Here is a 13,189-nt window from a genome sequence, read left to right on the forward strand (position 1 = left end):
CTCTGCTAGGTGGAAAAGTTGTGTTACTTTTCCGAACCGCTCAAGGTTTTCTTCATTGGCCCCGCTGGATGCGGAAACACTTTCGTTTTACGTACGGCCAATGAAGCTGACGCTGGTTACTTCAACGTGTTCCAGTCGGTGGGGACCTTTTTTATTTTAAACGCTTTGGCCGGCCACTGCGTAACGGTATTACAAGAACTGAAGGTTGATTGCGGGATTTTAGAAAAGAAGGTAACTGCAGTTTCATATTACGCTGCTGCCTGACAGGTTGAGCCGCCATACGTATTTGACGTATTAAAAAGTAATGCGGCGTTCAATCTAATTTATGCGGTTGAAGGCGGCCGCCTGCGCCTATCAGCTTGAACGTTTCTTGTTGGTCGACGCAATCGGACGGAGCTTCCGCAGAGCTGCGTCCATGTGTCCACCCACTGTCAAGTGAAATAAACGCGCGCCTAGAGCTTCATTGTGCCTCCTTAGGCACCGCTACATATATTCCCCATGCGTGTGTGTGGTGACGGTTCGACTACCGATCGATGGCTGGCCCAAGTTGCGACTGGTAAATCTGTGCTGGTTCTCGCGCAGATTTGAACATCACTGATCACTCATTTGTGCGGCATTTTGGACTTGGTGTGACGAGTACACGTGCACTTTGCAATAAATTTGTTGTTGTGGAAAGGAAATGCCGCAGTATCTATCTCACATATCGGCGGACACCTGAACAGCACCGTAAGGGAAGGGAGGGGAACTTGCGCTGAAGTTTGCGGTGCCGATTGCAGCGCCATAACACACTGCCTAGTGAGAAGAGCAAGCAGTTTTGGGTAGTAATATTAGTACTTTTCCGCACCACCTTCAGGCGCTTATCGGCGTGAGCCTCCGCGCTCTGCCGAAGGCGTACGTGCCGTGCGTCAGCTATCTGGGCTACGCCGAGAGGAACTAGGCAATGAATGCTGTCAGCCAAACGCGGGTATCTAATCGCGCAGAATGTTTTCTCGCGTTTGCAGCGGCCCAAGCGGCTGACAAAAGCAGTTTTGAGTCACCGAATGGAACAATTCCAGTGCCACCTTGGCAGCGCAGGTTCCCCAAAGGATAGTCTGAAAGAAGAAAGGAAGAAAGAGGTGCCGTAGTAGAGGGCTTCGGAATAATTTCGACCACCTGAGGATCTTTAACGTGCACTGACATCGCACAACACACGGGTGCCTTCTGCGTTTCGCATGCATCGAATCGTGGTCGCCGCGGTCGGGATCGACCCGGGTACTCCGGATCAGTAGCTGCGCGCCCTAACCACTGAGCCACCGCGGCGGGTCACATTGCGAGTTCAGCGTTCCCTTTCGGTCGATGCGAATTGGCGTAGCTTGTGCAAACCTGCGTCCAAGTGCTCGAGATCGCCACGTTGCTCTTCGAGTCTGCGCAGTTCGATTCTCCGACTCGCACCCTCTCATTGGCTGCTTCCAGAGCGAGCGAGCGCCCTTGTTCTCCCTCCCCCTCGGTTCGTTCTTGCGCGTTCCTCCAACCCATCACGCTTATGCATCGTGCATCACGACTGCACCGTGTTTTCTTTCCACGGGCCCTCAAAGAAAAGGGATTGTATGCCAACACCATGATAGGCTTAAGACCGGGGCTGTCCAAGCAGCAATAATGTAAGCAGAGACTAAAGACACCAGGACAATCCTTTGGTTGGACTTCGCAAAAGCGTCCCATAATGTCATTCATCAGCCGATCCTTGAGAATTAACGAGAAATTGGGGTGGGGGTTAAAATGTTCAACTACGTCAAGAAGTTCATCCCAGACACACAAGCTAGTATACAAATGGAACACAAAATGAATAACATTAAAATGGGCAGCAAGGGAGCATCGCAAGGATCGGTTCACTCTGCATTATTATTAAATGTTGCAATAATTGGACTGCCAAACAAAGTGCATGAAATCGAGGACCTAAGAGGCAGTCTTTATGCGGATGATATCAGCCTGTGATCAGCAAGTCGGAATGAAAGTAATATAGAAGAGACTCTCCAAGCAGCAGTGGAGGCGGTAAAAGAGTACATAACCCCTGGAAGACTTCGGCTGTGAGTTCTTGGGCTCTGTATCGTTGACAGCTAATCCAACCTGATAATTTCTATGATCAACAACGTCGACAGGGCGCTTTGGCGAAAGACAGACCGAGGAAACGTTCAATCGCAGCAAACCGTGTCTGACTATGCTTTACCGAGCTTCCGCTTTCTAATAGGCTAGGCTGAGCCGGGTTGAACATCACCAAATTTTTTTTTGTAGGGCCACCCGTTATATGGAATAAGCTGATGGAGGTGTGAACTGTATTACGCGTGACATGCGCCAAATAACTGTTCTCATTTTTCGCAGCGGCCGGACGAGTTTGTAAAGACGATGACTTGCCTCCGCGGAAAGCGAACAGGAAGTGGTGGTTCCACATACGTGCCTCCGGCTTACCTGAATGACAGTAGCCTGCCGGACAAGGTCGACTGGCGTGAAAAGGGGGCTGTGACTCCCGTCAAAAACCAGCGCCATTGCGGATCCTACTGGGCTTTCAGCGCCGTGAGCTCTCACTAGTCCCAATACAACACTTCCGCTCGTAGATCCTTGCATTCTGGCTGCGTTCAGCGCTCTAGTAGTGAAATATTCGCTACTATATTTTATGGCACTCTCAGGCTGGGTGGTTTCGTGATGACGCGACCTATTTACGATCATTATTCTGCAAAATACCCCGCGCCTTACAACGGCCGGCTCAATTATAATAAGCAGCGCCAGGAAGGAAACCTGTGTTTTAGTTTAGAAGGACCTCAGACTTGAAGTCGGGGTCAGAATAGTGCTTGCGCCGCCTATCATGACAAACTTAAAGGTATTTTCAGTCTACAGCTATCATAATAACAAAGTCAAACTTAATAGGTCATGCCCTGGCCTTAGCTGCTCCTATTTTTGCATGCAATACGATGCGCGGTAGTAGTTTTTTTTCCCGGTGAAGAGTGCGTGAACTTGCTGTGGGAATTTCATTTCAATGCAGGAAAATTGTATCTGCATTTCATACATTTACGCACGAGCAGTGAGCACCATTTGTATCATTTTTAGCGTAGCATGCATGTCAGACAACAAGTTTTTATGCTCTAACTAAAATCCTACTTGTGCGCGCCTTGGACGTTATCCGCTTTACATGTTTTTAAGCCGCCACTTCGCAGACCCAGTGTAATACAATTCTCCAAGATGGCATCACCCTCTCTAGTCAAGTGCAGCCAACTTTTCTAATCTTTAAATGTTATCTGCACTGCATGTTGGTCCATTGCACAACGCAGACTGGATCCCTGGAGGGTCAGCATTTTCGGAAGACTGGAAATCTAGTCTCGCTGAGCGAACAAAACCTAGTCGACTGCTCCGGCAAATACCACAATCACGGCTGCCATGGAGGACGTGTGAGCTTCGCTTTTGAGTACATTAAGGCCAACGGTGGTATTGCCACAGAAGAAAGATACCCATACGTAGCCAAGGTAAGTTCATACCATTGTTTTAATCGCATCTTTGGCGCTTATAGTATTCAATACAAGCAGCCGAAATTGGCTAAGCGTAAGCGGTAGCAGACACGCGGGCAGTTTTAATCTAAAACCCGCCTTACACGAAAGTAACTTCGACAAAGTCGCGCCATTAGTGTTTCATTCACTATATAAATGGCATGGGGAATTTCGGACGAGAATCGATGAGGTTCGTGTAAGTTGAGTTTTTGAGTCATAAGCTACTAAACGAAGCCAGATTTCACAATCTGCTTCACTCACATGAGCAAAGACGTTTTCAGCACTTAGAACCCTAACGGACATTGTATGTGGTCGCGAACAAGTCGGGTTCCAGTGAAAGCAAAAATTATGCCTCTAAAACCAGCTATGATTCTTTTCATCGGAGCTTTTTAATTTGGCGGTCTGTTACTGTTTCCACGCTACTAAGCAACCCTGCGGACCATAGGATGCAGTGAACAATTTAGACCACTTGGGATTCCTTCATGTGTAAGGAAATCTCTACATACGGCTGGTCTTATATTTCACCTTCACCAAAATCGGCCTACAGCGAGCGGAATTCGAAACCCTAAACCATTGCTCAAAAAACGAACTTTGCTTCCGCTTGAATACCATGACACATATTTCTTTTGTTTTGTTAAGCTTTAAGTTTTGGCCAATGGAAACACAAATCCAACAGTCCTTTTTCTATGCTGCTCTATTCTTTTCTTTGATCCGAAAGTTTTCCCTTATTTATGCGCAAACATTTGGCGTGCAGAAGCAAAACTGCACCTTCAAAACCGAGGACGTCGGGGCGACTTGCACAGGGTACGTGAAGATTAAGAAGGGTTCCGAGATTGACCTGAAGAAGGCCGTCGCCACTGTTGGTCCTATTGCTGTTGCTATCGATGCAAAACATAGAAGCTTCCACTGGTACAAAAAAGGTAAATATGTTCTTGTTTTTCATGGGAAATACTGTGCGCAGATAAGTTTCCTTAAAGGTATACGGACACAAAATTTACAACGGGCGTACGAATATGCCTCTAAGCAAGTCTCTTTCCCAGTCGTTGAGTCGATCCTTATATTTTATCAAATTGAGGATTGTCCGAGCAGCCATTCAGCATTCCTATCTGTATCCAGTGACGCCAACATGCATCGTCATCATCGGCCTGACTACGCCCACGGCAGGGTAGACGCCTGTCACATATATCTACAATTAACCCTGTTCTGCGCAGGATGCGGGTACCTATCCACGCAAACCTCTAACTCGCCACCGACAGCCTTTCTGCCGCCCCCTGCTACGCTTACTTTCTATTGGAATCCACTCCGTTACCCTAAAGAACCAGCGGTTATCTTGCCTTCGCATCATATGGCCTACCGAAGCTCATTTCTTCCTCTTGATCTCCACTAGGATGTGATTAACCCACGTTTCCTCCCCGATACACTCTGTCCACTTCATGTCTCTTAACGTTACACCTACCATTTTCCAATCCATAGCTCGCTGAGTTGTCCTTCACATCATTTGATCCATTTTCTTTTGCGTCCATGTTTCTTCCCTATAGGTGAGTACCGGTAAGATATAGCTATTGTATCCTTTTCTGCTCACGCATATTGGTAAATATCCATTGATGATCTGAGAGGACCTGTCAAATGCCCTTCACTCCATTCATACTCTTGTAGTTGCTTCATTCTTGTGGTCCGGATCCGTAGTCACTACCTGCCCTACAGACGTATTGCCTAACCAACTTCAGCACTTCGCTACCACTTGTAAACTGCTTTTCTCTTCTCATACTGTTGAACATTACTTTGGCTTTCAGCAAATTAATTTATGTAACCATCGTTCTGTTCTGCCTGTCTAACTCATTGGTCATGCTTTGCAGTTCATCTCCTGAGTGCCTTACAGCAAGGCGATGTGATCATTCAATCGCAGATTAGAAAGGTATTCTTCATGAACTATTATTCCCACCTCTGGCCAATTCAGGACACTGATTACCTTGTGTAAACAGGCGATGAATAGCATTAGCGAGATCGTATCTACCGGCCTGACACCCGTCCTTATAGAAATTTCATTGATGACTCTATGTAGGACTATGGTAGCTGTGCAGGCGTTGTTGATATCTCACAGTGTTTTTACACTAGTCTCTTCTACACCATGATTCCACAATGCCTGCATGACTGCTCTTGTTATGACTGAGTCAAGCACTTTTTCTTTATCTATGAACGCTAAATATAGGGGCTGGTTTTATTCCGTGCATTGCTCTATCGCTTTATTGATAGTGTGAATATGGCCTATTGTCGAGTATCCTTTACAATACACTGCCTGCTCAATACGTTGATTGAAGACTAAGATTGTCGTGACTGTTAGGAATTACCTTATTAAGCACCTTATAGAAAACGGACAGTTCACTCATTGGTATGTAGTTTTTCAGGTACTTTATGTCTCCTTTCTTATAGTTAAGTGATGTTAGCATTCTTCCCAGCTTCTGGTACTCTCGAGGTCATAAAGCAATGCGTATACAGGGTGGCTAGTTTTTCAGGCAGAATCTTCCCTTTGTCATTCAACAGACCTACTGTTACCTGATCCTCACCAGCTGCTCTCTTCCTCTGCATTCTTTCTGCAGGCTTTCTTTACTTCCTCTTGCGTTAATCGCCGGATGTCCCAATGCGGTGCGCTACTGCCTCTATCGTTTAAGTCTTTATTGCACTGATACTGTATATATTTGTGTAGAACTTTCCGGCTACTTTAACAATGTTATTCATATTGCTAATTACATTTCCCTCTTTGTCTCATAACGGATGCATCTGCATTCTGCCTATGCCTAGTTTCGTCGTTACAGCTTTTAGGCTACGTTCATTCTATACAGCATGCTTGATGCTACCCATAACAAACCTCCTTATGTCGGTTACCTTCCGCTTATTGATTAGCTTTGATTGCTCCGCCTGTTCTAATCTGTTATTATATAGGGTTAGAGGCTGTCATGGTTTGGTGTTTCTTATTCATATCTTCCGTCTTCTGAGAGGGCTTGCCGGTATCCTGTCAAACCATCCTACCGCCTTCTTCTATTGCGGACTCCCCAATGACAGCTGTGAGATTATCGTTCACTGCTTGAACATTAAGGTCGTCGTCCTCAGTTAAAGCCGAATATCTGATCTGCGGCGATATCCTTAAATCCTCTACTTTCCTATTACCGCTAACTTATTATTGCGCTTCCGCGTCATTACACTGTAAACAGAAACACGCCTATATGGCAGTAAAAATGGAGTAAGCTGTCCTCTAGCGCGCTGCCTTTTATGAAAGTGAGTGCGTTAGAGGACAGGTTACTCTCTTTTTTACCCCTTGCTGTTTAGAGTGCACTTTCTTCTGTTCCCTCCTCAAGTCCAGGCTAATTCGAGACTAGCATCCCGTGGCGGTTACAACGTACCTCTCTGACGACCTCCACATCCTGTGCGACACCAGGGTGAGGATATACCATCAAGTCTACTTCAATTTTAGCCTCACTGTTGGGGTTCTTCTTCGTCCACTTTCTCTTCTCTCGTTTTTGGTAGAAGGTATTTATGATCCGTGAATTATTTCGCTCTGCGATTTCTACTAATTTTCTCCGGTGCTATTCCTAGAGCCTAGGTCATAGTCGCCCACTGCCTGGGCTCCAGCCGGCTTCTTGCCTACCTTGGCATTGAAGTCGCCCATCTGTACACTACACTGCATTTTTACTTTGCTCATTGCAGACTCCACGTCATCATAGAAGCTTTCAACTACCTGGTCATCATGGCTGGAAGTAGGCGCGTAGGCCTGTGCCACCTTCAGTTTGTACCTCTTATTAAGCCTGATTACGGTAATTGACACCACCTAGTTAATACCGTATGTGCCTCAATGCTGACAGCTATGTCCTGATTGGTGAGGAATCCCACACCTAGTTCTTCTCTGTACGCTAATCCACTTTAGCAAACTCCGTCAAGATGCACCTGCGCCGAATCCTGGGACCTCAGCGAATTAATTTCTGTGCGGCATGCGCTTGTGGGCGATGTCAACGTAATCATGAACGTGTTAGTTCCTGTTGGGCTTTCGACTATGACGTCATGGTGCACTTCAGGGCAGGTGCCGATCGAGGCCGAAACTGCCTGCACAAAGCCGTTTATGATTATTTATTCATTCTGCTACCTGATGTTTTAGATAGTTTTCATGATTGCTAGGACCGTAGGCCACTTTCGAGTAAAAAAAATTGACAGTCAAAAACTCTGCGTCCGTACCCCTTTATGCGTAACATACGTAGTTTTTTCTCGCTTCATTTAGGACGAAATACATGTATTTGAAAGGTTCGTTCAGAGTATAAATCCTTTTTGTCGTAATGACAACGAAGCTAGTATATGCATAAAAGCCTTCTTCAAAAAGAAAAAAAAACTGCTTAGTGCCTAAGCATCTAGGGTTCCTGCCTGAAATTTCTGCTTCCGAGTTTTAGAACCAAACTGTTCTAACAGTTTTCTCACATTGAACCTTTATGAAGAATACAAAGCATGCACTCAGACAGCCATATTTATCTCTATGGGATGTCCACATTTGCTACGTAAATTGTAAATAGGTTTATTGTCCCTAAACCACTCATGGCATATGAAGGAAGTCGCAGTGGGCTGGTTTGGATTAATTTGGACCACCTCTAGTTTTTTTACCACACGCCGACATCGCAAATCACCCTGTTGCTTTTGTGTTTCGCCTGCATTGAAAACGTCCGCCGCGGCCATGATTAGATCCAGACGCTTTGGTGTCAGCAGCCGAACACTGAAACCGATGAACCACCGTGGAGAGTTCCACTGCCCTTAACATCTCTAAGTGAAATTCTAATTCGCTAATTGCGCCTGTAGTAGTTGGCAGGGTATAAAGAGAAGCGCTAGTAGCAACTATTTTCGCAATTGCGTCCGCGTAGTACACCCTGCGGGCCCGCTGCTTCGCGGCTCGCTTACTTTATGCTCATCCTCTCCGTATCTACTCTCTCATAGCCACCCTCAGATTGCCCTTTACACGCCCGTTAAAAGGAAATGCCATCTCTAGCAGGAAGCAACGCCAGGAGCGTATCATATGGCAATTTATTTTGTGTTCTCACTAGAGACTTAGTGCTGATTCTGTTCACAACGGTCAGTTGAGGAGAAATAACATGTGGGAGGTGTGGTGTTCGGCACTATGTAGTGCAACCATGACTACAGTGTTGTGCTGGCAATACGTCGTCATAAGTCAAGTAGCCGTGTAGCTGGCAGTCATGGTCGTGTTATTTGTCATGCAACATGCAGGTGTGCTTATTAAATATAGCGTGCAGTATCCACTGATGACCGCCTCCTCATGTGTACGAAACACTAAACTGGCGACTAGCACGCTTTTACGGCAAGTGAAAACAATTTGGCGCAACGAAGCGACGCAGTAGGCAGTCATCGAACGTCGAGAACAATTAAGGCAAAGATGGGTTAAGTCAAAGATTTTCATGCTTCGGTCTCTTCATGGGCCTCGTGCGAAGAGTGGCTATCCTCATTTCTGAAGGTGAACAGCGTTTCGGACGCTCACAAGGTCGACGCCTTTTCAAGCCTGAGTGGTCCTGCGAGATTTAGCCTCACGAAGTCGTTGAAAGCTCCCGACCTGCCGGCGAGAAAGATTTTGCAGCACTTAACGGCATTGCTACGTGAGCACTTGGAACCAAAGCCGCCTGTAATTGCTGAGGGAGCAAAATTTCTTAGGAGGACGGAAGTGGAAGGCGAGCAAATTCTGCAATTTGTTACGGCGTTGCGCAAGTTTGCACAAACGCGTGATTTTGGCTCGTTTTGTGGCGAGTCGTTGAGCGACCGTTTTGTTTGTCGGTCGCTGCGTATCGACATCCAGCGGGCCCTATTAGCTGAAGGCAACTAACTGACCTTCCATAAAGCAGTTGACTTAGTTGCAGCGTAGGACGCAGCTATCTAAAGTGCTTCAGAAATGCATGGTGCTGCATTTCATGAGGCAAACCGTCAAAAGTTGCAGGCGTCCAAAATGAAACCTAAATCTCATGCAGGAGTTTGCTACCGTTGAGGATGAAGGTGCTTTGAGGTGCATTTGCTTATGAATAGCTGTCAAGTCGGTGTATGTACAGTGCGGAAGTTTGAGTCTTTGCTTCTAAGGCCTTATGTGTAGCGCTCCTATCATTTAAAGTTACTTCGTTCTTAAATCGCAGGCGTGTACAATGAACCTGACTGCAACAGCAAGAAGCTGACCCACGCTGTTCTAGTCGTGGGCTATGGTGTCAAGGATGGCGAGAAGTACTGGCTTGTCAAAAACAGGTAAAACCACTGTAGAGCTCAATTTATGTCTAAAACAATCCGGCGCAATTTCTTGATCTGACATCCCCGCGTGAGGCTTACCGAAAATTTCTTTCCCTTACCCCTTCGCCATTATATACCATGTAAACCAACATTGCCATTAGGAAAAAAAAAAAGATAAAAACACATTAAACAAGGAGGCATCGTAAAAACTCTCTCTTAATGTGTTCGTCCTAGCGTGGGACCTAATATAGCGAAAATATATTGACAGTTCTTATAAGTTCATTTATTTAAACATGGAGTTCAAGCCCATTGTTTAAGTAAGAGTATCATGAAAATTCACTAAAATTATAAACCACTTGACTCAAAGATGCCGTACAAAGGCAAGGCTAACTAAAATCCCGGTCACAGCTTGTAAACCTCTATCCACATTTGTGCTATACATGGAACGAAAAGTACTCCACGTCATAGCCAATTCGCTGACCGCACAAGTGATAGTAGTCGCGGCTTTTTCTTGTGTACATCTTTGCATTTGAATGCTTTCGCTTATAGCATTATTGCAATGAGAATTGGCGGCAGACTGCTGCTGTGCTTTTCTTCGTGTTGCGTACTCCCAGGCTAGACCCGCTGTTACTAGCTCGGCTTCTTTCGCCCACTGCATATATGCCACAGAATCAAAATTTGTGCAAGTTGTGAAGAAAGTTAAAAGGATCCCTTCCCTTACGGCGCGGTTCAGGTGTCCAACGATATATGAGACAGATACTGCGCCATTTCCTTTCCCCAAAAACCAATAATAATAATAATAATAATAATAATATTAATAATAATAATAATAATAATAATAATAATAATAATAATAATAATAATAATAATAATAATAATAATAATAATAATAATAATACTAATAATAATAATAATAATAATAATAATAATAATAATAATAATAATAATAATAATAATAATAATCAATCTTTATTTTGCGGTGCCCAGGAACAACCCAAAGGTCTTGGTGCTGGTACACCATTCACACGCACAAAATGTAAATTTATTTCACTACAAAGGAAGACACTCAGGGGAGGTAATGCAGCAGTCAAGGCGATAGAAAAAAAAGACACATAAACTAGGCGTGACAGCAAGCATGAAGCAAAAACGCGAAAACAAGGAAACAGCGAGAACAGCGGTAAATGAAAACAGCTAGAACAGGCGACCGACATATAAATAACTAATGAAACAATAAACAAAGAGAATGAACATAAGAACGACCGATAACAGCCAAGTACAGCATACAGCAAAATACAAACAAGAATAAAGCCAATACTAATATGAACGAATAAGAAACCTCTGAAATACAAGCTATAAATACAATCATACACAATAAGAAATGTAATTAGTGAACGCGTTACAAACAATCAGGCGTGAGTACACAGTATTAAAGAGATAATATTAATGAAAACATGTAGACGTGATGAACAATTAAGGAGAAAAAAAACAATATAATACCGGTGCCAACGCACAAGTGTAGTAAAGACAAAATGCATGAAAGGGGAAGTTATGTATGAGAAAAAGAGTGCTCAAATTGGAACGTCACGGACATCCAATATAAAGGAAGGGAGAGAATTTTTGAATATATCAAGGTGAGGACAAAGAGAATTAAACAACTTTTGCATTCTGTCCAGACGGGAGAGGGAGTGCAGGAGCGCAGAAACTTGAAATAGTCTGAATTCCCTTATGCTCTTTCGCGGTACACGCAAAAGGATACGCGCTAGGAGCTGAGGGCATAGAATGTGACCATGAAGAAGTTTATACAAGAAAATTATATCTGCCCTCACGCGACGGCAGCTAAGAGAAGGAAGCTGCAGTGAGTTACTCCGTCTAAGACGAGAGCTGGAAGTTTTGCAAGAAAACCGATGTTGAAATATGCGTAAAAACTTTAGCTGAACTCTGTCGATTTTTTCACACTTCGACTGGCAAGTGCCGCTCCAAACAACAGACGCATATTCCAAAAGCGGCAAGCATATGGAGAGGTAGAGCTTTAAGAAAGGAAGTGGGGCTCGAAACTCTCTCGAAAGCCTGCAGATGAAGCCGAGTGTACGCATAGCCCGTAGAGCAATGCGTTTTGTATGAGAGGAGAAGCTGAGGCTATGGTCGAAAAGTACGCCGAGGTCATTAATTTCATCAACCCTGGTCAGCGGCCTCCCATTCACAGAATAAGAGTAGAGAATACTGTGCGTTTTACGCGTAAATGAGACAACCTTGGTTTTAGATGAATTGAGAGTGAGCCCATTCTTCAAGCGATTAATTATTCAAGATTAATCAAAATTAACCAAGATGATGATGATTATTATTATTATTATTATTATTATTATTATTATTATTATTATTATTATTATTATTATTATTATTATTATTATTATTATTATTATTATTATTATTATTATTATTATTATTATTTGAAAACGAAATATGACTCCTACTCGTCCTTCCACCTCACAGTCAGCGCGGAATTTTACGATCAGCTTGTTGACCCTTCGATGTGGCCTACGGGCTGCATCTTCAAGGCTTTTCGTGGAAAGCTCCTGGATGGTATGTTGCATCCTTCCGAGCTGACGGTTGATCGCAGTCAACCCTAACTTGGATATATATTATCAAAATGCCCGAGGTCTTCGGACTAAGGGACCTGCATTTTTTTCTAATGCATTAGCCTCTTGTTACTCGGCTGTTGTAATTACTGAGACCTGGCTGTCTAGCGAAGTTAACTCAGGTGACTTCTTTCCTAATAACTATTCTGTTTTTCGAAGTGACCGCCCTGAATCAGCTTCTAAACAAAAGGGAGGGGGAGTGCTCATTGCTATTGACAGTTCCGTGCAGTGCGTTCGGCGTTCCGACTTGGAAACAATCGAAGAATCTGTCTGGTTAGAGCTCACTTTAACTCGACATCAAAAACTCTTATTGGCAGCTTTCTATATTTCCCCTAATCTGCCTCCTCCTGCCTACGATGATGTACTACATACTATTGAATATGTTATCACTTCTCATAGCAAGCACAAACTGCTCATTTTAGGGGATTTTAATACTCCAGGTATTAACTGGAATACCTTTACATATTCACACAACAATCATTATGTAGTTAGCAAGTGCAACCGGCTTTTAGATTTCATAGCTTTTAACACCTTGCAGCAACACAATTTAATTGAAAACTGTTGTGGTAATGTTCTTGATATTTGTTTATCTAATTTTGAAAATGTTCGAGTCTCGTCATCTGACATCTCACTTACTCGCTGTGACAAATTTCATCCTCCAATTCTAATAACGGCTTCGGTTTCTGTCCCACCTTCTGCTAATTCAAATCGTGCGGGGAATTCCCTCCGTTTCGCTTACGCACTTGGCGACTATGTTGGTCTCTTCGCTTTTTTCTCTTCTGTCGACTG

The 13,189-nt window shown here is 44.1% G+C and overlaps 1 protein-coding gene across 1 annotated transcript in view; it reads left to right on the forward strand.

Annotated features, from left to right (window-relative positions):
• LOC144099233 (cathepsin L-like peptidase) overlaps positions 1-13,189 on the forward strand; it is a 30,957-nt gene that overhangs the window by 9,516 nt on the left and 8,252 nt on the right. The window contains exons 3-6 of the mRNA XM_077632384.1: positions 2,356-2,547; positions 3,300-3,491; positions 4,267-4,432; positions 9,677-9,782. Coding sequence (XP_077488510.1) covers positions 2,356-2,547; positions 3,300-3,491; positions 4,267-4,432; positions 9,677-9,782 — 656 coding nt within the window. The remainder of the gene's footprint in view (positions 1-2,355; positions 2,548-3,299; positions 3,492-4,266; positions 4,433-9,676; positions 9,783-13,189) is intronic.

The sequence above is a fragment of the Amblyomma americanum genome, chromosome 7, assembly GCF_052857255.1.
Source record: "Amblyomma americanum isolate KBUSLIRL-KWMA chromosome 7, ASM5285725v1, whole genome shotgun sequence".
Lineage (NCBI taxonomy): Eukaryota > Metazoa > Arthropoda > Arachnida > Ixodida > Ixodidae > Amblyomma > Amblyomma americanum.